This window comes from Hydra viridissima, unplaced genomic scaffold (assembly GCF_058129835.1).
Source record: "Hydra viridissima isolate aposymbiotic clone 2 unplaced genomic scaffold, HvirCarnegie_v1 scaffold_2, whole genome shotgun sequence".
Lineage (NCBI taxonomy): Eukaryota > Metazoa > Cnidaria > Hydrozoa > Anthoathecata > Hydridae > Hydra > Hydra viridissima.
The window spans coordinates 21,584,472-21,609,912 of record NW_028324301.1 but is presented as its reverse complement, the minus strand read 5'-3'; the positions used below and the strand labels follow the sequence as shown (position 1 = coordinate 21,609,912).

At 29.2% G+C, this 25,441-nt stretch overlaps 3 protein-coding genes across 3 annotated transcripts in view; 2 read left to right on the top strand and 1 right to left on the bottom strand.

Moving 5' to 3' along the window:
- LOC145190968 (mitochondrial carnitine/acylcarnitine carrier protein-like) overlaps positions 1 to 2,451 on the top strand; it is a 176,862-nt gene extending 174,411 nt beyond the window's left edge. Inside the window, exons 7-12 of the mRNA XM_090077384.1 lie at positions 70 to 142; positions 416 to 453; positions 1,134 to 1,202; positions 1,314 to 1,360; positions 2,037 to 2,111; positions 2,224 to 2,451. Coding sequence (XP_089933510.1) covers positions 70 to 142; positions 416 to 453; positions 1,134 to 1,202; positions 1,314 to 1,360; positions 2,037 to 2,111; positions 2,224 to 2,286 — 365 coding nt within the window. The 3' untranslated portion in view covers positions 2,287 to 2,451. The remainder of the gene's footprint in view (positions 1 to 69; positions 143 to 415; positions 454 to 1,133; positions 1,203 to 1,313; positions 1,361 to 2,036; positions 2,112 to 2,223) is intronic.
- The window catches only part of LOC149892434 (uncharacterized), a 335,617-nt gene that overhangs the window by 174,417 nt on the left and 135,759 nt on the right, over positions 1 to 25,441 (top strand). The window lies entirely within an intron of this gene.
- On the bottom strand, positions 10,728 to 25,264 carry LOC145185301 (plasma membrane calcium-transporting ATPase 3-like). Its single transcript, XM_090077372.1, has 8 exons — positions 23,125 to 25,264; positions 20,879 to 21,269; positions 20,671 to 20,759; positions 13,375 to 13,554; positions 13,046 to 13,240; positions 11,723 to 11,914; positions 11,193 to 11,612; positions 10,728 to 11,105 (listed from the first exon to the last, which is right to left on the bottom strand). Exons 1-8 carry the CDS (start codon positions 24,544 to 24,546, stop codon positions 10,932 to 10,934), a joined length of 3,063 nt encoding a protein of 1,020 aa, XP_089933498.1. The 5' UTR covers positions 24,547 to 25,264; the 3' UTR covers positions 10,728 to 10,931.

Here is a 25,441-nt window from a genome sequence, read left to right as displayed (position 1 = left end):
AGATCAAATGGAAAATGAATATGAAAATATAAAAAAGTATTAAAATGTAAAATGTTTTTCGTAATTCAGATGTTCCAGCAAGTGGTGCTTACTTTATGGGGTATGAAATGCTGTTACGATATCTTGCTCCTGAGGGAGAAAGGTAATTCTTTTTTTTTTACAGCAACTGCAGTAGCATTTTTTAAGTTCTCTTAAACTCCCATTGATCATCTTTATGGATTGTTTGTTTTAATACTGAGTTTGTTTTAATGTCGTGCAAGAAATGAAGCTATCAATAACTTCATAAGAATATGATTAGTCATCTCAAAGGAAATAGTGTTTAACAAATATTATTGTGTTCTATTTTTTATCATGGTTTATTTATACTATTAAGTTTAATTGATGAAGTGAAAGAAAATGTTTTTTTTTTTTTTAGAGATAATTTAAGTGTTTTACGAACTTTGGCAGCTGGAGGTATGTAAATCATATTTCTTTACACCATTTAAAACTAAAACAATTTTTAATATATTTTTTACCATGCTTAAAATACTTATACCCATGCTTTAAATACTTTGGCACTAACTAGTGTTTTTTTAATTTAATGATTTTTTGCTAGATTTAATTAAAATTTAGTTTCATGATGATTAAATCATAAAATTAAGTTTAATCTTTGAAAACAAACTTAAACTCACACAACCACCACATTTTAAAAAACTGCCAATAACAAAACTTGTAACTGTATTGATAAAACAATTTTTCCATGACAACAACCTATCAAAAATCATAATATACCAACCCATCGTCACTTCAATTACCCTTTGGCTTTTTGGTTACCAAACTTTGATTTCTTATAAATAAAGGTGCTAACCAAGTTATTTGTAAATAAATTTCTCTTCCTGTAATGTTTTCATGTTATTTCCTTTCTAATTAGGAAAAATCATTTCCCAACTATACTTTTACAAATCATTTTTCACTATGCTACCAAGTTATCTTCCACTATACAAATGCAAAAGGGTTACAAAACCCTTTTGTATTTGTATAGTGGAAGATGATTTGGGAGTAAGTAATTTCAAGAGATAAAAATAAGAACCATCTTACATAAGCATATTTACATAAATCTATAAAAGAAGTATTCTTTTTCATATTTCCTTTAGGTAGTGCTGGTATACTAAATTGGATTGTTGCTATTGGTCCGGACACATTAAAATCTCGTTTTCAAACAGGTATACTGAATAAGTAATGTCAGCTTTGCAAATAGTGTTACAAGTAGGATAATGTTAATGTTTTAATTCTTGTCTAGGTTTTTTGCATATTTTAACTGTTTGTCATTTTAGCTCCTCCAGGGCAATACACTGGAGTAATTGATGTTTTTACTCAAATGGTATTGTATTTTTCAGTTGTGCTTTTAAATTTTTATTTTTCAACTTATTTAAATCAGTTAAGCAAAAATGCACACAAAAGTTTGCAAACTCTGGTATTTGTTTAAACAATCCAATATCTCAAAAGCCTTGTAATCATGCTGTCTGCTGGGCGTTCTTGGTCCAGTATGTCAAAATATCTGATCAATTTTATTCTGCTTTGCAATTTCTTAATCTGTAATTTCCGCACTCTGGAGTTCAGGAGGCTGTTTCGTAAACATCTCAGTGATAATAATAATCAAATTTTTCATTTTAACCCAAAACCCTTTTTGCTTGCAAAAATCTTGCTAGATTGATTTAAAAGAGAATTTACAGAGTTTGATAATCAAATAATGTGTATAATAAAAATAATTTAGAACTTCCTTAATTAGAGAGCCCAAGAATTCACACCCTCCAGTTGGGAGATGCGATGGTCTCTAGCCCTGGCTCTGACTATCACTCATAATAATTAATTTAATTCAGTAATTATATTGTGATGTTTAGGCTCTAATTTTCTGACTATTCACTTACCCCTCTGATTATTATAAGTGCTATCTAAAAACAAAATTTTGCTTATTCCAATTTTTATTTTAACTTTTTTGAATTTAAACCTGCAACTTTCAACTATTATTATGTTTTATAACCTGATTTTATTTGAAGGTTCGTCAAGAAGGTTTTTTAGCTTTATTCAAAGGCCTGACACCTGTTATGTTAAGAGCTTTTCCTGCCAATGCGGTAATACTCATTTTTAATTATTAAAGATTGCAGCTGCAATTTCTTTAGCTTAATTGCCTTAGTTATAGTTAAAAGTAAGTTTATCTTAAATTTTACTATTTACTTCATTCAGGCATGCTTTCTTGGTTACGAAGTTGCTATGAATGCATTAAATAAGTTGGCACCAAATTGGTGAAATTTCAATCATGCTGTAAAGTTTTTACTCAGTTTGTAGAAAGTTTCAGTTTTTTTACAGCATTTACGAAGTCTGCTTCATTTGTGAAATAAAAAATGTTGTATGCTTAGAAAGAATGTATATTTGGAATGAAAGCAAAACAAAGAAGTTTAAAATTTTTTCGAATTATTTTTAGTTTCTTGTATCAGTTTTAAACTAAATTATCTGGTACACCATGTAGCTGTATAGGCATGTTAACAAATTAAAAACCAACAGGCGTACCAAACTCAATGCTTTTGTAAGTCGAATCCTTCGCACCGTTTTAATATCAAAATAATAGATTCTTGATTCTATTGATATCCTGGTATTTTACTTGGCTTACAGAAGTTAATTTCGTATTCGCTACATGAAAAAAACCCACGTTTCAGGCCTAGTAATCCCCCAAATGAATTTTTATACTCTTTATCAAAAGTAAAAAGAAAGTAACTACATTTTGAATTCTGTTGATGGAGTTCTTTCTTCTATTTCCCCCTCTTCAGCTTAATTTTCTTCGATTAATATTTTTGTATCATAAGCTTGTATTTGCGTTAGAGTTTTCTTGCGCGTAACGTTTATTGAATATAAGCACATCAGTTTGTCTGAAGACTCATTTCATTGAGCAAAACTGTTTCATCTGACATTAATTCGAGCGCCAATTGTTTGTCTTGACATTACAATCTCTATAAACATTTAAAGAAAGAGGGAAAGTAGAAGGAGCATTGCAAAAACCTGACATTTACAGGAACGCAAAAATGGCATTAATCACGGTTAAAGAGTCTGTAAGAAATGAGTGCTTGAAGGATTTTCAAAAACAAAATTCAAAAAGGTTTAATTGTTGGCTAATGTGAACAATATGGTGGATAGTCCACAATTGCGCCAAACTCTGCGGCCGATGCTTCTGGAAGACCACCTATTTTGGCTGAAAGTAGACTCACTCCACTGACCCACATTTAATAATTATAGCAAGTTGCATGATAAACGCATGCCTTAAGAACTTTGCATTGATAGATAACGGCAAATAATTCTCCAAAGTTTCCAAACCAACCTTTAATAATGAGTTTAATTATGTAATGTAATTAATTTGATAATGAGTTTGATAATGAGTTTCATATAGAGATACTTTAATTGTGTTCAGTCACGTGATAAAGTGCTTAATTGTTTAGTAAATAAAATTTGTCAATTGCTTACAGCTTTTCAGAAATACTAGTTTTCTAAGTACAAACGCATTTCATATGATGGATCAAAAGCATGGGGAATAATAGAGAAATTTTAGAAAATGCGAAAAATAAAGCTTAATTTTATGAAATCAATTATTCAAATGCAAACATGGTTTCTTAGCAACATTCTTGAGAATAAAAGTATTTTCTAGTTTTGAATAAATTTCACCAAAAAAAAGGTTCTGGCCAATTCAAATTGATTCCATGTTCTTACTTTTTGTTTACATTAAAAATTGATATGTTTTCAATTCAAGTCTTATTTTCAATTTTTTATAAATAGGCTTACTATTGTAGCCTAAAATACCGCTGACTAATCTTTAGGCATACTCTGTATGTCTGATTGACTTTTTTTATCTACCAGAGCCCAAAGTTCTTAAGACTCTTGAGTTTTTAAGATTTTTTGATTTTATTTTGCATCATGCAAAATGATGGGTACATAAGTGTACCTGGAGACAACAAAATGTTTGCTTCTTTTAAGTCACAAGAAAAAATTGGCATGGCAACATTAACCCCGATGAGGGACCAGATTTGCTGGTCGTTTACATATATCTTAAGAAGATTCTCCATAACAGCAACTATCAGCTGACTTTTGACACGTGTGTCTTTTTCTTTGAGTCAAAAGTCGCTTCTAAGGAGGAGGATTTTTCTAAACCTTCAGTAAAGAAAGACTTTATAAATCTTTAGGGTTTCTGTCAACAGCCCTAAGATAAAACTTTAGAAAGACTTTTCCATTATCAAATGCTAAGCTTCACAATGTGGTCAAATGAAAACATACCTCGACAGTAAGCCTGTATTCACAAGATCTCCCAAATTTTTTCAGTAAACAACTATATATGTTTAAAGTGTCACACAGAGGGTAATTTCATTTCAAAATAAGTAAAGAAATCATTCAAATGGCTGGCAATGACAATTTTGCTTATAGCCTCCGTAATATTATCCTCCGTACGTTTCATATCCGCCACCATATTGGTTGTAGCTGTTGCAACATTCTCAGCAGTTTTAAAATCTTTTCTAAACAAATCCTTAAAATTTTCCCAGTTATGGAATTATTGCAATTATGAGACAAGTTCTTACCTAAAGGACTGTGGCATTTGCTACACTTCTAAGGTATTGGTTAGCCAACTTTTTTTTTGAGTTGATCAGTCGGACTCTTTTTCATTCATTTAAAAACGCCCTTGCAAATGACGCAGTAGCACTTTTTTGTTCGGGTTTTCTTATGCACAACAAGCACACAACTTTCCTATTTCCATCATGATCACTTAAGTTTAATTAGTTAATTCCATCATGATCAATTAAGTTTAATTAGTTATTTCCATCATGATCAATTAAGTTTAATTAGTTATTTCCATCATGATCACTTAAGTTTAATTAGTTAATTCCATCATGATCAATTAAGTTTAATTAGTTATTTCCATCATGATCAATTAAGTTTAATTAGTTATTTCCATCATGATCACTTAAGTTTAATTAGTTAATTCCATCATGATCAATTAATTTTTCTTTAGCTATTTCCATCATGATCACTTAAGTTTAATTAGTTAATTCCATCATGATCAATTAATTTTTCTTTAGCTATTTCCATCATGATCACTTAAGTTTAATTAGTTAATTCCATCATGATCAATTAAGTTTAATTAGTTATTTCTATCATGATCACTTAAGTTTAATTAGTTATTTCCATCATGATCAATTAAGTTTAATTAGTTATTTCCATCATGATCAATTAAGTTTAATTAGTTGTTTCCATCATGATCACTTGAATTTGATTAGTAATTTTTAATAGTTTTTCACCTAGTAAGGAGAATAGACTTTATCTAAAATTCATTTCCTAAACATTTTTTGAAAATAAGAATTTATCAATAAGGAAATCTAATTATGTATTGTCTTCAGAATTTTTAAAATATTTTACCATTAAAATACCAAAAATAATTTTTAGCTATCGTAGATGTTCATTCTCGTTTCCCAGAAAAAATGCACTGTTTATACAACCAATCTTATCGAAGAACAGAGGCCAATGTGGCCTTTTTAAGCACCGTTAACAAAGCTAATTATCAAATTAAGTTAATTATGTTAATAACATAATTAAGCTACTTATGTTATTATGTTAATCTGTCTGACAACCTCGAAGAAATTTTTGCCGTCATCTGCCGATGCAAAGTCTTCAAATCATGTGTTTATCATGTGGCCTACTATAATTATTAAATGGGGGCTTTATTACCATCAAAAAATTAGTATGTAATGCCAAACATATAATAAGACTGAATGAAAGCTGCTATTCATAATATATCAATTTTTGCCATGTAACCTCACCTGATTGGTCTCGGTGAAATTGTTCCAAAAAGTTAGTAGTAAAATGATTTTTCATGATTCTAATATTATATAACAAAAATTTAGTAATACTAGAACAATGATATAACAATTATTGTAATAGCAGATTTTTAGAAAAAATAAATAGAAAAATTTAATGAATATTAGGCATGCGGTTATTATGGAAAGGATAGTGGAGAGGTCAGAAATTGATATTTTGAATAAAGCGCACAGAAATACTATTTAAAGAATTTTACAAATTTTTTTCAGTCAAAATATCTGTTTTAAAAACTGTTACTTAAATGAGCCAGGATCGTAAAGTTATGTTCATCTTATCAAATAAAAATATAGATGCTCCAGTGTTAAAACTTAAAACATCATCGTAAACCCATTTTAGTTAAGTACAACTAAATTATCCAATCAAAACTCTCGTTCTGGTTTTGGGTCCTTAAAATGTATAAATTTCTTAAAAGTTTTTTTTGAATTAAATCAAAATATGTAGGCTTTAGATGATTAATGACTGAGAGTGGAAGACTAGTACCTGGTGCGTAGGTAAATGTTGAATTAGCTTTGTGCTGTTTACAATGACACCAGTTATTGATACCATCTGGGCGGTGAGCATACCAATTAATCTCAGATGATGTAGCTTCATGAAACAATTTTAGAAGTATAGCCTTTTTAATGCCTTTTAATTCATTTACATTTTGTCCAACAGTACTTCCATAGTTCTTTCAAATTTTTTACTTACAAATTATTTCTGTAGGCGGTCAGTTGTAGCAGTAAAGTAGTTGTAGTAGTTGTAGTAGTTGTAGTAGTCAACTTTCTTTTCCATCAAGGGCTTTAATAATTTTTTCAGGTTTTTTAATCTACTCCCGAAACATTTCTACACGTGTCCAACAAACTCCAACTTACTTACAGTTATACCAAAATAAGTACCCTTAACATATGAACAGCTTATACAACATCATTATAATTTTTTTAGTATCTTATGTTATTTTGTCAAATCAGCGAAATATTCTTGGTAATCCAATCATTTACAATCAGCCGAAGCGGAGCCACAATAATTTAACCCGAAGCGGAGCCACAATAATTTAACTAACATTCATGTGATGGTTTCCGTAGCGTTAACTTTAAGCTGCATGCTTTGCACTTTCGACTCATTTCTTCTCAACCTAGAATTTTACCTATGTCCATTAATATTGATGTAACAACCTCATTTCACAATTTTAGCAGTTACCGTCAACTGCAGTGCGAACAATATATAAGACAGACTGGCTAGTTTCTTTAACGGCAACAGTTGTTTCTTTTGTACATTCAGAGACAGCTTAGTTGTTCTGTTATTTTTTTGTAATTAGTATGCTATTGTTTTAGGGATGTTCATTAGAATTATAAGCTTTTTTAGTCCTGAGAAGCCTTGACCGTATGCATGAATTGAATAAACATTAGAAAAAGATTTCCTCAGCTTTGAAGTATAAAGTTCAACTTTTTAAATGCAGTTAGAGCACCAAATGTATAGCAATAAAATTTTTTCTTTGGAAAATTATTCTGAAAGATCTAAACCAGAATTTAAACATTTTTTAAAGCATAGCCCATTTATAACAGTGAATAAAATATCAACATCAACAACACGATAATCAATAATTTTGTTTGTATTTTGCTGTCTCAATTTTCGGTATCTTTTCAGAGGATATTGATTATTTTTTGAAGTGAAAAAAAAAAAAGAATTTTTATTGGTACTGATAATAGGAGCTACTGATGAATTTGAATCATTAAAAAATTTCCAGTAATCGAAATCGATGGAATCTTCTTTTTTTGCTTTTAGTACTTTGTTTTACTCTACATATTTTAAAAAAAGTTTGTAACAAAAATTTAATAGTTTAGAATTCTTTGTAAAAACCCATTGCTATGCGTGCTGCTAAGCAAACAAAACTTAATATAAAAAGGCTGATTTAGAAGTTGGTTAATAATCGCTATTATTTATTAAAAATTAAAAAAAAAAAAAAAAAAACTGAACGTCGATAATTAGATACAGTTGATTCTCGATATCTCGAACTCTCAGGGGTCCAGGGAAAAAGTTATAGATATCGAGAGTTAGATATATCAAGAAAAGGGTTGAAAATAAGGAAAGTCACCTGGCTTTCACTATTTATCTGACAAAAACCAATAACAAAGGCTACAATTTTGGGGAAAAGTCTGTAACCTGGCACTGCTTCAAACTATCTATATTTTCCATCTTCATTAGATCTTCAATTTTTAGTGCTAAGAATCGTATTTGATTGCTGTATTTTGAGCTGTATAGTGAAGCATTTTTGCAGCGTTTCAAAAGCATCTTCTAATTGAACATCAGATATCTTCTAGTTGAACATCAGATGGCGGGGCTTCAACATCAATATCTTCGTTAAAGTCATTGTCTAACGTCATCCTTAACTTCATTATCATCATTTTCAAAATTCTAAAAAACTGAAAAAGTCTAAAAAACTGAGCTGCGATTTTATCATCAAAAGCTAGTGAATATGTGGTTACTACATTGCAATCTAAACCAATGAAAGATTCTGCTGAGAGCTATTTTTGGTTGGTACTAGGATCTAATTCTCGCAAACGGTCAAGCTCTTCTGTCGAAGATTTGAACGGATCATCATCATCATCATCATCATCATCATCATCATCATCATCATCATCATCATCATCATCATCATCATCACCATCATCATCATCATCATCATCATCATCATCATCATCATCATCATCATCATCATCATCATCATCATCATCACCATCATCATCATCATCATCATCATCATCATCATCATCATCATCATCATCATCATCATCATCATCATCATCATCATCATCATCATCATCATCATCATCATCATCATCATCATAATCATCATCATCATGGTGTTAGAAGGAGACATATCAGGTTGATGTTGCTCAGCCCTTCAAAATTTGGATGAGTAGGACAGTTATCCACCAGGACACTACTTTCCTGTCTTTAGAGCGAAAATAAGAGTCAAGCTTCTTTACACTTTCAGTAAAAAGGTCTTTGGTCATCCAACTTCTTAGCTGAATCCTAAGTGTGGAAGGAAGCTGTTTGATATGCTTAAATCATCGTAAGGTTTTAGATTTGTCGATAACAAACTTGGGTAATTTTTCTCCCGTTGCACTTGCTGCCGCCGCCGTCTGAGTTTACTATTTTTTTCCCCGAAATTTCTATCGTGGTAGATGGTAAGTTTTGTTTTGGAGACACTTGTAAAATAACCCAAACTCATCAGTGTTGAAAATGTTTTTAAGTTTGTAGTTTGAGAGGAATGTTGGGAGTGTAGTTTCATTACATGTACGGTCACGTGATATGAATATTTACCAATCATTCGTCACGGAGCTACTTTCTTCACAGATGGTTTTAAAGCTTACGCCATTTTTAAAAATAAAAACTGAAAAATCAAATTTTAACTTGCTTCACATGTTGGAAAAATTAATTACCGGTGTATGTGTATTCGTTTACATTTAAATACAACAAGATTTGACAAAACGGAACTGACCTTTCTTTCCAATTATGTAACCAAAAATCAGTTGGTTTAAACTCCAACTCTACCCAGGCTTCTGCAAATTTTAGTGCTTTTTCATTCAGTATGATGTCATCGATTAGTATTTGTTGATTTCTTTTTGCGACGAACCACCCGAATATAGCCTTGTTTATGTTTTCGAAATCACCAGTACGAAGTTTTTTCCGCTTAGATTTTCCAACGAGGTCAATAACTTGACTTTATTCTTAACGCAAGCTGATACTGTATTCTTTGGGAGCACCATACTTTTGAGCTACTTTTCTGTTAGACATCCCTTTTTCCAGGTTTTTAATGCCTGGAATTTTTCTATTGTAGATTTGTTTTTTAAATCTTCGTTTAATAGGCGCCATGCTTTCACGTTTGATAGAAACAATCAAATTAATCTTTTGAAGGAATACTTTTTAAAAATTCGAATTTTAGAAAATGGAATGTTATCAAAACATTTGAGAATGTAAAAACCTCGCTAGAAATTCTAAAAATTTGGAGAAAAGTTCGAAACAAAGAGTAAAAACTGGTCTGTGGACTGAAAATATTATTCGAGATACCAAAGAGTTCGAGATATTGGTATTACAGATTTCGAGGAGATTTTGGTTTAAACAAATAGGTAATGCTCAAAAGACTGGGAAAAAAACGCATAAGATACGCTAAAGTCCGAGATATCGAGAGCTAAGTTTATATCTAAGGAACTAAATATCATTTTTAAGTTTCGTGCAAGAAATACACAAAATCTTAAAAATCTACTTTTGTTCACCCTTAAGCTCATTCCCCAACTTTAATTGAGTAAAAAAAAAAATCAAGCCGCTACAATATGCTCCATTTTAGATTATGGCAAATTGTTTCAAAACTAAAATTTGTAAATGGAGAATGCTACATTTGACCTTCCGAACTGATTCTTACCTCTGAAAAAATGACCAAAACGAATTTTTTTTCGAAAATTTATTTACTACCAAAATTACTACCTTTTTAAAACTTGAAATGTACAAAATATAATTATATAATTATAGATAAATATTAAAATATTTAAATACAATCTATAGATAAATATATATGAATATATAAAAATGCAACAGTATCACTAAATGATTTATTTGTGCTAAATGATTTATTTATATAAGTCAGTCCCTTCACAATTCGTTTTGTTCCCGAAGCAAAAGGGTAGAGGTGTAGGGGCTCATTAAACTTGAATTAGGTTTGTGTAACACAAAGAAACATATCAAAAACTCACTTATTCAAAAACTCACTTATTCAAAAGTAAACACAAAAAATCTACACAAATTAAAACTACCAAAATTTAAAAGTGAAAATAAAAATCATTTTTTTAAAGTCTCAATAATTTAAAGATCAAAAAATTGCTTCCTAAAAATCCTCCAACAAAGATTTAAATATTCTCCCATAAATATGATAAATAGATTAAAATATGATTCAACAATGAAATTTAAATAGATTCTCTCCTTGAAAACATTTGAGCACAAAATAATACACACCTAAAAATAAACTCTATGAGGATTGCTTTCAAAAAGCTTTTTTTCTCACCGTATTACTTTTTATATCTAAATTTTATGCTGTCTTTAACTTTTACATTGGTTGGTATTGTTACAATTATCTGCCCCCACAACAGTTCAAAAACGCCAATAAAAGAACAGGATATCCATTGGTTTAAACTTAAAGGTATAACCGAAAGTGCGTGACCGCCAAATTGAACAAGAACAATCTAAAAAGTCAACCTTCGATGGGTAAAAAAAATATGCAAAAGAAAAAACAGTTTTCTATTAAAAAGAAATAGCAATAAAAAAAGTACCTGAGTGATCAATGTACCGACAAAAATTATAATAAATAACTTGTTTGAAATAATGTTTTTGAAAACATTGCGTTCGCCATGAACTGCTCTGGCATTGATCTCATTGAATATCTGCATCATAACAAAAGTGTTAAACAAAATAGTTAAATGTTGGGATGATTCATGGTTGTTTTTGAAACCGTTCGGGATATCGAATAATATGTGACCGTGAAATATAAGCACTAGCATGACAACTAGCTGATAAAAACCGTGACCGAGTATGAAACGAAGCATTGAACGAGAAATTAGAGACTTAGTGCGTCCGTATGGCTTTCTTTCCAAAAGAGCGTCTGTAGGATGTTCTGTTGCAAGAGCCAGAGAAGCAAACGAATCCATGATCAGATTCACCCAAAGTAGTTGGATAGCACTGAGAGGACTCACCTTTTAAAATAAATTTGTAAATAAATAAAAAAAAAAAAAAAAAAAAAAAAGCTTATGGATAGCATAAGGTCATATTTAAGAAGGAACCAAAAAAAAAAAAAAAGATTTACGGAGAGGATTGCAGATCCAATAACTGAAACAAATATTGCTGTCAAATTTACAGTCAACTGAAACTGAATGAACTTTGAGATGCTATCATAAACATTTCTTCCCCACATAACAGCCTTCACAATACTTCGGAAGTTGTCATCTGTTAAAATGATGTCAGAGGCTTCCTTTGCTACCTCAGTACCCTGTATTCCCTAAAAATGAAAAACCTCAAAATCTACATTTTTATATAAAAAATATAAAACTTTACAATTTTTACATTAAAAAAAGAGTAAAAAAAGGAATTTAAATAATCATGATAATCAATGAAAAGCACTAATTAAAAGCATTTAATGGATATCCGCCAGCTGCACACCCAGGGCCCCCCCCCAAAAAAAAATACAAAAAAAAAAGTAAAAAGTAAAAGAAACAATAAACAAGTTTTTCCAAAATTATCATCTCAACTATTACTAGAATTAAGCAATATTATTGGGGTTAAACTTTTATGTTTGTATGACCTGCAACAATTTTTTAGCACGCTTATGGACTGGAAAGGAAAAGTTGAAAAAAAAATGGTGATAGTTCTCTGGCAAAAGCCCACAAGACAAAATCCTGATAGAAAATCCCCAGCACAAAAGTACTCAAGAAAAATTATAATTCATCTGAACAATTTTTTGCCAGCCTAAATTTAATTTTTGAACTGATAGAATGGTCTCCAACAATTGGAGTCCAACACCCTGTAGGAATGATTGCCCTTGCTTTTTAAGGTAAATTTCCTGTTCATGAATATTGAGTGTGAGATGTTATGGATTAAAAAACTTTCATCATTATAAATAATTTTAGGTCAACCAATAGAAGCTGCTTATTTTATACTATATCCTTTATTGGTATAACCTTTGTGACAGTAGTTTCAATAGCGGAAAACTTTCACCCAGCCTACATAAAGTATTGAAAATAGTGATTGTATAGCTATTAAAATGATGTACATTTTTAAAAAAACATACAGCTGAATTATTACTTAACATTTAAAAAATTATCTTATTAAAATTGGATTATCAATCAAAGCATCAACAGGAAACTTTATGAGGACAGATTTGTGAAAAACAGATTTTAAGAGCTTTTTATCTTCAATTAAATCATTCACAGAGATAAAGTCATGATAATCACTCATAACACTATGTAAGCCTAAAAAGTAAGCAGATTCAGCCAAATAAAGAGAAAAAAAGAACCCAGAAACAAATTTGTAGAAAATTCAAGATTCATTTTAACATTTTATATTTTTTAGACAATTCTTACTTTATAATAAAAATTCAAGAGTTAAAAAATTGCACTAAAGATTGTTATACCATTGCAAATCCAACATCAGCTATTTTAAGTGCTGGAGCATCATTGGTACCATCTCCAGTGACAGCTACAACCTCCCCAAAGTTGTTCAACTTACTATTAATCATACCATTTACTAAGTTGTATTTATCTTCAGGTGATGATCTTGCCATAACTCTAATTCTAGGCCATAGTTTATCAATCAACTCTTGTTTAATCTACATGTATTATTTAAAGGGAATAAAAAATTGAAGTTTATAGAAATCACAACTTGTTTTGATGATATTATGAGTAAAAATGGATAGAGCATTAATTAAGAATTTTTAAAATTTTAATACAAACAACTTAGTACCTCCCCTTTATTATCTCTAATCTTTGAATTAAATTCATTTCCTTCAATAACTAAAAAATCACTATTTGGTTCAAGGATTCCACATTTAAGTGCAATCGATTGAGCTGTACTGATGCTGTCACCTGTTACCATTCTAACTGTAATTCCTGCTCTTTGACAATTTTTGATTGCGTGTGGAACCTAAACCAATAACTTTATAAGAAATAGAAAAAAAATTATATCCAGAACAAATGCTCAAGCTTTAATGAATTTCACAGTGCTTCAAAATGAAATTATTATCAGACCATGAAAATATTAGTGCAGTTTTTTATAGCAAGACTTTATTAATAATAATTAAGACATTACTTATAATAATCTGGTAGTATTTCATATTTTATACAAGCTAATTTAGCTCATTAGTAGATATTTGCCTAATTGCTAGTACATCGATACAGTTGTCAATTACTTTTTTATTTTTCATATCTCCCTGTTAATTAAATTGGTATAACAAATGAACAACAAATAAAAATCCAGGCTGGTCATATTTAACTAGACACACACAAAAAAAACCTTATCTAAGAATGCAGTTTTAATACTCATATTATTAAAATACCTGCATTATACTACATTATACCACATTATTAGAATATTCACTCAGAAGACGAAGTATAACTTATGTTTAAGATTACTGTGACTTAAATACAAATTTAAATCTTTCAAAATGCTAAATGAAGATTAAATTAGGACTCTACCATTGTGTCATAAACAGAGTCCTAATTCTCTGTGATTATAATATAGTTCAAAAACTTATGAAATTGAGAATGCATATTATTAACAAATTGCTCATCATTGAGTGTCAAAGTTTATGTAATAAAACTCCATGCATGAATGCCATTTTTTGTAGTTACTTTTTTTTTGCCACAAAATTTTTTGTTTCACATCATTTTTAAAAGTTTTGGGTGTCAGATCATTGTTAACAGTTTTCCTTATGTACATGCTACTAACCTGAAGCTTGGTGCCTCAATAATTTTTAGTGAGGAATCAGAACATGATAACAGATTTTAGCATAGATAAAAACTTTACAGATTTTTAATAACATCTATAAAAAACAAGCATGTTTTCACCACCCCCTTTTTAGGCACAGCCTAAGCCAAATTAGTTTGCAATTTCTCCAATTTTTGCTTTGTAAATGTGTAAACCTAAACGGAAAAAAATTAAAATATGTTTTTCTAGTTCTGAAATTATTATTGATAAAATATTGGATAAGGAATTTTTATGTTTAAAAGCTTTAAATCATTTTCTGTCTACTATTTCAATTCTATAGAGTTGCCCAGTAGTTCCCCTCAGCCTTGATGTATCAACAGTGCTTACATGTTTGATAATGGTACAACACAGAAATTGATACACTTAGGTCATTAGTATGAGTTAGAAACAAAATATGGATGGAGAAAGTTTGCTTTATGTTACTTCTTGAACATTTGCAACTCAACTTGTTTCATCTATATATATATATATATATATATACTTATATGCTTTGTAGTTGGATACTGTGATATAACTGTTTAAAACTTCTGTTGTTGTAAATAAAAATGTGCATACAAATAAACAACTTCTTAAAATTGTTTTTGCACCAATTTTGTATTTTGTTTTTGTTCTTTTTGCACCATGTTTTTATTTGCTGAGATGTTCTATCTATATTTCTAGATATTCTCTTATCTACAAGGCATCTATCAAATCGAGCAAATTTTTGTAATTTGGTTTTGATGACTATAACTTATATTTTTAAGTTTAACATTCTGATTGGTACATACTTAACATTCTGATTGGTACATACTTAACATTCTGATTGGTACATACATAAGACCCTGATGCTCATACTGTAATACAACATTATGGTCAGAGATGAAAATTTTAAAAATAACATGAATATTTCTATTTGATGTACAGGGTGAAGCAGTGATTTGCTGACTGAAAGTAAGGTTGCAGGACTAAAAGAAAGATTGCTTGACTTAAAAAAAATTGAAATTTTTTTGTTTTCTATGCTTGGTTGGTTAATGTCTAACAATAAAGTTTTAACAAAAAGTGAACAAAAATATTTTGATTTAAAAAGCTTAAAAATGAAAGCAAAAGAACTCCATTAATTTTGATCCACACAGGTTTACCTACAAGAAAAGTGATCGTATATGTGAGAGTATTTACAAGTATAATTAACAAGGTTAAAAACATGATAGTGCTGAAAGGGCTCAGATACCTATTCCTATGAACAAATTGACAAGAAGTTCATAGAATGACTTAAAAAGCATGTTGAGAAGAATCCTATCATGTCCATTAGAAAGACAACTAAAGTGTTTGATGTTGATGAAAAGACTGTGAAAAGGACTCAAAAGACTCTTGGGAATGTCAATTTTTGACAGAAACTCTAAAATCTTTCAGATTAGTGCAATTAAAAAACCTTCTTAATTGTAAAAAGAGCTATGGCCCATCATTGGTCAAAATTTTCTTTTCAGGTGAGAAGCTATTTTCCATTGACTCTATCATTTACAGAACAATTGATCCATTTATTGTTCTCAAAGTTAACATTGAGCTGCCTGTATATAATAAAAATTATCTTCAGTCAATAATGATGCTAGGTGATTTTCCTCAAATGGTGAAAAATCTCTCTCTATACAAAAGAGAAAAAAAATGTTCTTTTGAAAGAGCATATGGTACCATGTGGTACCGTGGCTCAATAAGATCTTCCAATAAGATGTTATTTGTTCTAACGGAATTGACCTCTGACCCAAAAAGACTTTTGGCTCAGAGGTCAATTTATTATCTTTTAAACAGATTTATTATCTTTTAAACAGTTTTTAAAAGAAAATATAGCCAACTTTTGGCCCAATGATTTTTGAGATTTGGTTAAAAGTCTCTTGAAACCCTAGTTGTCCCTGTATATAAAATTATTTCTCTATAAATGCACTCAAAAAACATAACATGACACTTTTTTAAATTTAACTCTTTTTTATTATTCCAACTTTTTTTTAATTTTTTTTTTTCATTTTTCATTATTGATAAAAGAAAAATGAAAAAAATAACAACAAAACAATTTGATTTGATCTACCATTCTGAAACAGAAAAAAGTCATTTAAAATTTTTTATATGTAGGCTTATGTACTTATGGCTGTTCATATTCTGATAACTTAAACTAAAAGCTACTCGAACATCAAATTTCAGGTTTATAGTTTACACTATAGTTTATTCTAACTTTTAAACTTTGTATTTCAAGCAAATATTTCTTACAAAGACATTAGAAAAGTTTAGTAGATACTGCAATAAATATGATGAGTATTTTTTGTGTCTTTGGTTATATACTACTTCTTTTTTAAAGTTAAATGTTGAGGGTTTTGTTCTCCTTTTGACATGGATACAAAATAAAACTAATCAAAACAGTTTTATGAAGTTCATGAAACATGAAGTTCATGAAACATGAAGTTCATGAAACATGAAGTTCATGAAACATGGGAAAAAACTATTTAAATTAATTGAAATATTACTTTTTAAAAAATTCAACTTTCTTAAAAAAAAGTCTTAACAGAAATTAACGCATAACAAACCAGTGTCCCATTTTGGAATTTCAAACTTTTGATCATTTTTTAATTTGGTTTCAAAATTTACTTCATTGTTGAAGTTTAAATATTTGGAAAACCAATTGTTAAAGCTTCAACAACAAAGTAAATTTTTTGAGCTTTATGTTCAAAAGCTTGATAAATTTGAAAACACACAATAAATGGTTTTTTGAACACTTTTTTGAACAAAAGATATAATGTAAAAACTTTGATTCATCTGCTTGTAAAAAAAATGTTTACTAATAAATGTGTTCCATTTTTTTCAAGTTGGTCACACAACAAAAAAATCTCATACTGTTTTAATATTCTAATTTTTATTTAATTTAATATACAGTTTTAATATAAAATTTTGATATATAATTTTAACATATAACTTTAATATGTAATTTTCATCACTTAAACGTTTTTTTGACATATGTCTGTGCAAAATAATATCTACAGAGAAATATTTAATAATAAAAATTATTAATGTAAAATGTGAGCATTTTTTAGCAATTTTTAAACATTTGACTTGACCCAATGATATTGGAAAGGCAACAAACAAGTTGTGAGGACATTTTCAACCAAGTCACTTCTAGTTCCTTTAAATGAGGTCCTTCACTTAATTCTGTCACTGCAATTTTGATAATTGTTTTTGAACAAATCCTACAACTTGCTAAACCTCAAAGTAAATGTTAAATCTGCAAAAGAACAGCACAATACAAATGTAAACAATGTGATGTTTTACTTTTCATTAAATGCTTCGCAGGAAATCTTTTAAAACAGTAAAATATCTTATAAATGTTAATTTTTAACATAAAAATTTAGTTGGCCAGTGTTCTGAACAATGGAAAAAAAATACTTTTAACAATTAAAGTTCTTTAACATGAATTTAAAAAGTTTTAAAAATATAACTAGAAGAGTAAAATTGGGTTATACCATCCGTCGTGTATGACCAACACTTATTAATAATCAAAATTTACACAATGAAAATCAAAACATTTTACACAAATAAATAAATAAATAAATAAAAACACCACTTGGTAGATAATTTGTTTCTCTATCATATTAATAAGTACACATTGTGCTTTTGGTTTTAATATTTATATAAACTAATTGTAACTAAGACTCAGCAATTAAAGTATTGAGGTTTTTCATGTGGCTCTTCTGAGTAACAGAAAGGAAAAGTATGTGATAAAAACTAAAAACACAGTTAGATAGATAATTTGATGCTGATTACAAATCTTTTTTGTTTTTTTTTAAAAAAAATATAGATAATTTAGGCTATAACCGGACACCACCAACCTTTAATCCACTTACCTGTTTTAAGAGAATTAATTGTTCTCATACATCTATAAATAAATATTTTAATATAAAAAAAAATTTATATTTGACTGTTAACAAATAAAAAGAATAAACAAATAGTTTTAATGCCAAGAACATAAAATACAAAAAAATATACAGAAGATGTTGCAAATGCATTGAAAGCTATTTCTGAAGGCAAATTGTTGCTAAGAAATGCAGCATTGACATTTTTGATACCAAAATCAAGATTGGCTGTTAGAAAATCAAATGGTAATTCTGGTTTTCATGGTAAAGAATGTACTGCCATACTCAGTAAACAAACTGAGTTTTTAATCGTGCAATCGTTAAAACAATTAAGTGATTGGGATTATGGTATGAGTAAAACTGATGTATTGCAATTGGTCAAAGAGTATTTAATCCAAACAAATCAACATCAATTATTTCAGAATGGAATTCGAACTAAAGACTGGTGGTATTAATTCACAAGAAAATGGAAAAATAGATAAGTTTATATAAAACTGATAACATATTATCATCTAGACCTGTGTCTTGCAGTATTGAAATAATTGATCAATATGTTAATAATTGTAAAAAACAATTTGATGAACTTAGTATCGATGCATCAAAATCTAAACATTTGTGTAATTGTAATGACTCTGGTTATTGTGGTGATCAAGAAAATATTGCAATTATTTGTAAAAAAGGTGTTAAAAACTATTACATGTCACAGGAAACAACAACAAAATAAATTACACTGTTAATATCTGCTGCAATGCTGCTGGTAAATTTTTATCACTGTTTATTGTGTATAAATCGCAAAAGAGATTGTATTATACAACATCACCATCTGGTTGGATGGAAAAGCTGTTTATACAACATCACCATCTGGTTGGATGGAAAAAGAACAATTTGTTCAATGGCTGGAGAAAGTACTCATACTTGAAATCAAACAAATTGGTGGTGAACATATTCTTTTATTGGATGGTCACACACCACATGGCGAGTTGTTGAATTGTGTAAAGAAAATATCATAAGATTGATTTGTCTACCAGCTCATCCATCACACATATTGCAAACATAAGATGTTGGTGTTTACTGTCACACAAAGTATGGAAAACAGTTATAATGGATTATCATCAGTCTACAAAATACAAAAATTTAGATAAAGAGAATTTTCTGCCACAACTTAAAAAATTGTATGAAAATGATAGGTTTACAAGATTGCGTGCAATAACTAGGTTTGAAAAAAGTGGTTTCTTTCCATTAAATAAAGATGCAATTGACAAAAGTAAGTTAAATATATCAGAACCTTTTAACAAAGATGTGCAATCATCTCAATTAATACAAATATCAACACAACAATCAACACAAAACAAACAACAACTCAACAACCAACTCAATTACCACAAACACCAAATCAATAATCAATTCAATTAACACCTACAACTCCAATTCAATTAATCACAGCTATCTTAACCTTGTCTCAACCAATTTAGAGTGTGCGATGAAAGCATTTTTTCAAAGTCAATTTAACAGTTGTTTACATGTAAAAAAAACAAAAGAAAACAGACATTAGAAAATTTGAAGGTGAGTGCCTTACTGAAGATGTTGTGATTGAATGTTTGAAGGTAATAGAAACAGAAAGAGCAACTAAAGGAAAAAAATCTTAAATTGAAATTCAACAATGATGAAAATGATGATGCTGATGGCAGTGATCCAATTGTTACAGAAACAACAAATAATGATGAAAGAAAATGTAAAAAGTGCAAAAAAGCATTTCATGGCAATATACTTGCATGTGAAAACGACGCATGTAATGCTTGGCTCTGCAAAGATACTTGTCTTTCAAAAAGATATGTTTGGAACTGATTTTTTTTCGTACATATAAATGTAAAAATGATAACTGAATTGTAGTTATTTTGTTTAATTTGTATCATTTTTCATTACATTTAATGGTGTCCGGTCTTAACCAAATAGTTGGGTATAAACGAACAGCTACTTCATGTTCTTTTTCAAATTTTGTGTGAGTTTCTTATTACATAATTGTGTGTATTTTGTAATATTTTTATACTAAAATAAATCATCTTATAATAAGAAAAAAATTTTACAAAAAATTCTCAAAAATGAGTGAGTTTTAAAAACTTTTTTTACTCTTTTAATTATTCTTGATATCTATTGTAGCACTGAGTTAAAAATTTAGATAAAAATAATAATTTAAGTATATAATGGTAATGTGTACAGAATTGGTAACTTAAATTTCATTTGTGTTGTGTCTAGCTTGAATACTCTGTGAAATGTTGCAAACATTTGTTAAATACAAGAATAAGAAATATAAAGATTTGTAAGCATACAAAAATAGTCAAAATACATTAAACAAGAAAAAAAGATTGTTGAAGTTTTAGAACTATCTTATTTTCAGTTGACAAACCTCTTCTCTTATAGGATCCTCAATTCCAATAATTCCAATACATACTAAATCTGATAGAACATTTTCTTCGTTTTTCCAATCTGGAAAAACTAAAAAGGAACTAATAAATTTACCAAGTATAAAATAGAATATTATTGTTTTCATTTTATTTTTTATACTTAGTAAGTTTTTTTTTTTTTTTAAATTTAATTTGCAATAAAAAACTTACAGACTTCACTTGAAAAATCGCGATAAGCTATACAAATGATTCGCAACCCATTCAATGCCATAGGTTCTATAACTGTCTGAGTCAACTCTTCCAAATGATTTTTACTTAAATTCTCAGCATTTCCATCTTTATTTATTATTTTTGTGCACTTTGCCAAAAGAATTTCTGGTGCTCCCTTTGAGAACATTCGAAAACCACCATCTGGTTTTTTTATAACTGTTGACATTGACTTGCGGTTTGAATTAAATGTGTACACATGTACAAAGTTACTCTCAGGAATTTCATTGCGATACTGTTGATACATTTTCCCAAGTTCCAAAACAAAACCAAGGAGAGCACATTCCGTTTTATTTCCAATTTGTTCAGGAGAACCCTCACCAGCCACAGGTTGCTAAAGAGTTTATTTTTACTTTTATACAGAATAACTTTAACAATCAAAATACTTTTTCTTTTATTTTTTTTCATTTGAATAAATTTAGTTTTCAATATATATTTTTTCAATTTCAGATTAAACCTGTTTTTGACTTCTATTTTTGCTGCACAAGTTGTTTTCTACATTAATTGTTATACTAATTTAAACACTCATAAAATCTGAAGTCTTAGGAAAATGTTATTTAAATCTCATAAAAAAACACTCATAAACAAAAATACTTAAATGCTAAATGGCTTAAAATGCTTAACCCTTAAAGCGCTTGCTAAAATTAAAAGCTGTCTAGAAAAACAATACTAAAAAAAGAAACTGTAAGTATTTTCTATACAGTGAATGTAATGCATAGTATACATACATTACATTTACTTTAAAGAAACATATTGTGTGATCAAATCTTTATTCCCTAGGTCTAGCATAGGAATCTACAAAACAGCCTAGACAATCCCATATTGCAGATACTCCTAACCTAAGAGAACATGAGAATTGTATCCAACCACATTGTGACCATCCATGAACAATTTTGAACTATGATTCAAGATGGCTCTAGCATTCTCCAGTTCTGTCAATCTGTTTTATTTTATAACAATTTTAGTGGATAGCTATTTCGAATCCACTAACTAACATAGTGATTAGTCTGATTGACAATGTGATCCAAAAGCTTGAGTGTAAAAAAGGTCAAACTAGTCAATGGTACTAGAATCTGGTGAAGGCACATGCTTGGTGCCTGATACTGAATTAAGGTAGAGGATGAATGAGGGCTGGGGTATCTTACTCCGGTGGGCCTCTAGAATCCAGGGACACTGAAAGAAGGAGGGTAGCTTTCCAGTCACAATTCCTCCTGGAGAAAGTTTTGTGGTTTTAATTTTTTCATTTTGGTCTGTGGCAAAGAAAAGTTTATTAAAGGAAAATATGTCATTTATAATGTTTATTTTTTCTATTTAAAAAAAATTATACATTTGCAAATTTATCTATTTATGAAGAGGGAGAAAAAAAAAAAAAAAAATCAACAACTCTTGTTATAAAAAAAAAGCTTGAAAAAATTTTTTTTCATCACTCAAACTGGTTGATCTTCATCCATCATGAGCCCCAAGGCAAAATCTCTAACAGCCCTCCCTTCTCCCATGGTCAGGGACCAGCATCATCTCAAACAACAGACAGCTAAAACCCTGTAACCTTTTGTACATTCTAATTGCCATTAACCAAAGAAGAGTCTAAAAAAAAAAGAAACAAAAGAAATGTTTTATAGGAATAAATGGAGATGATTAGCAATATACTAATCAAATAAAATCGAATTTACTTTTATCAGATAAGCTATTGTTGCTACTATATATTGTTCTTCACAATTTGTATTTCCACTCTCAACCTCAATCACAGCCTCTTCATTGTAACTCATTGCAGCTTGCAAATTACATGAAAACAACACAAAAACTTTAAAATAACACCAAAAAACATGAGAAGAAGAAAATAGCAGCAATTGGTAATTGACACAACTAATACTCCAGGGATACCAGTCATAATTTTGAAAGTCAGTTAACTAAGCTGAGATTTTGATCTACAAGAGCTTCAGAAAAGCTCCGCTTTAAGGGTTAAGGATTTTATAACTTTGATGTTTCTTCAAGAAATTAATTCTAACTAAAAAATTCTAATTTCAAATTTTTATTATTAAAGCATCAAATTAATGCTATTTTTTGTTAACTTTATATAGAAAAATGCAAACTTACATAACAGCAATAAATATGATTTATTAAATATGATTTATAAACTGTTATCCATTTTACACTTTATCTATAAAAATAAAAATTAACTGTGTGAATACCTTTATCCTAGATTCATAGTTGCTATTGATTGAAACACTTTGGCAGAAAAGATCAAGAAACTCTTGTTTCAATGATCCATGCGTTGGTATATTTTTGTAATGAAATCCCTGAATATAACTTTCCACAACAGTCATTCGATTTGTTGTCAAGGTACCTGTTTTATCAGAACAAATTGCAGTAGCTCTTCCCATGGTTTCACATGCATTCAAATGACGCACTAAATTATTATCAAGCAACATTTTTTTAACAGAATATGCTAGTGATATAGTTACAGCAAGTGGTAAGCCTTCAGGTATTGCAACAATCATTATTGTTATTCCAAGAATAATAAAATGTAAGAAACTCATTACATGCTTATTACTCCAGCCTATTTTTTTTATAAGATAATTTTCAACACAAAAATGCAATGAGAGAACAGCCATAGTAATTATAGCAGCACAGATCCCAATCCAACCCACCATAACTGTCAACTTAATTAATTTGCTCTGCAAAATAGATTTTTCCTTTTCTTTTATTTCTTTCTCTTTCATGTGTAAATTCTTGTCATTTTTACAAACTTCTGTTTGCTTTGTGTTAGACTCTGCTGAATTTCTACTAGTCTCTAGCAACAGCATTATGCTGCCAGATTTTGAGTAAGCACCAACAGCAGTAACAATGTATTTTCCACTGCCTTCCATAATACGTGTACCAGATAATAATACGGGGTGCTCTGCATTTTTCAATACCATATTTGACTCTCCAGTTAAAGAACTTTCATCAACTTTCAAGTCATTTCCTTGCAACAAAATTCCATCAGCAGGAACTAGGTCTCCATGATTTAGTAAACAAATATCACCTACAACAAGCTTAGAAAGTGGTAGCTTCAAACTTTCACTATTCCGAATTACACCAACAACATGTTCATTATTTATTTTTCTTTTTAATTGAGCAAACTGTTTTTCTTTCTGCCAGTTATTTAAAGCTGTAACAATGGTAACAACAAAAACAGCAAGTAAAATAGCAAGACCTTCAATACATTCTTCTTTTAGATCTTTAATCACAAAACTTATTATAAGTGATACTAAAGCACAAACAATTAAAACTCTTAGAACTTTATCCTTTAACGCTTCCCACACATGTATAACTATGGACTTTGGTGGTTTTGATTCAATTACATTATTTCCAAATATTTTGACACGATTCTCTAACTCTCCAGGTATAGTTGTAAGACCATCAGAAGAAGAGCTTTTCAAAGCCTGTACTAAACCAGGAATGTCATTGAATCTTTCTTTAATGGCAGCTAATATATCTTTTTTTTTCATTAGATCAACTAAATCTTTACAGGTTACACAGTATTCACCTGAACCTTGAGCAAATATTTTATCATCATCATTATTACCATCAACAGCATTCATTAGAGGTCTAAGTTCCTCCTTAGCCATTGTTTGAAAAACTAAATTATTAAAAGTTGAACTTAATAAAAATTAATAATTGTGTATACAAAACCATTTGTATAAAAAAAGTACAGGTAGCACAAAGACATTTTAAAAATGTTATACTTAAATTTTCCTTTTTTTAAAGGTTTTGAAATGAATGAAAAGGAAAGTAACAAAATAAAAATTTTACTGATTAATAATTAAAAGAATTAAGTGAAAAATGTAAAAAAATAAAAAATGAAAATAAAGTGAGCCAGTTTCGCAGCATATTAAAGTTTATAGTTTAAAAATTATATATATGCGTCAGCTTTAGAACCAGTCATGATTAACTGACCGAATCAAAAGCTATCATTGTATCTCAAATACTATGGATGAACTAAACTTTTTGAGATTTTCATGATACCAGAATATGTTTTAACATTAATCGTTTGAAAAAAAAAAAAAAAAACAACCCTTAATTTATTTTTATCTTAAAGAAGAAAACTATATTACTTTGTTAAAATAATAACACATACTCTCAGAAACAGATACTCAGAACTCTCAAACACTTTTTAAGATTAATACATCAGTCCTGTCAATGTTAACAAAAACATTTGCCTGATTTTTTAAAAAATTGCATTTAATAAGATTGAGATTTATCAATCAGAAGTTTCTCATGTTGTTAAGTAAAACGTATCGTAAAAAAACATTTTAATTGAGGTGACCGAGAATTGTTCTTAAGCTGTCAAAATATTGCGCTATTCGGCAAATTTGCTGATCACCGCTCGACAATTTTATCAATATTTAATGCCGTTGTTTTAGTTCCAATTTTAAATTTACTTATTAATTGGACTTAACTTTTTATAAATAAATTTATTGAGTTTTAAATATAATTAACGTTGTAATATCTTGATTTGTAATT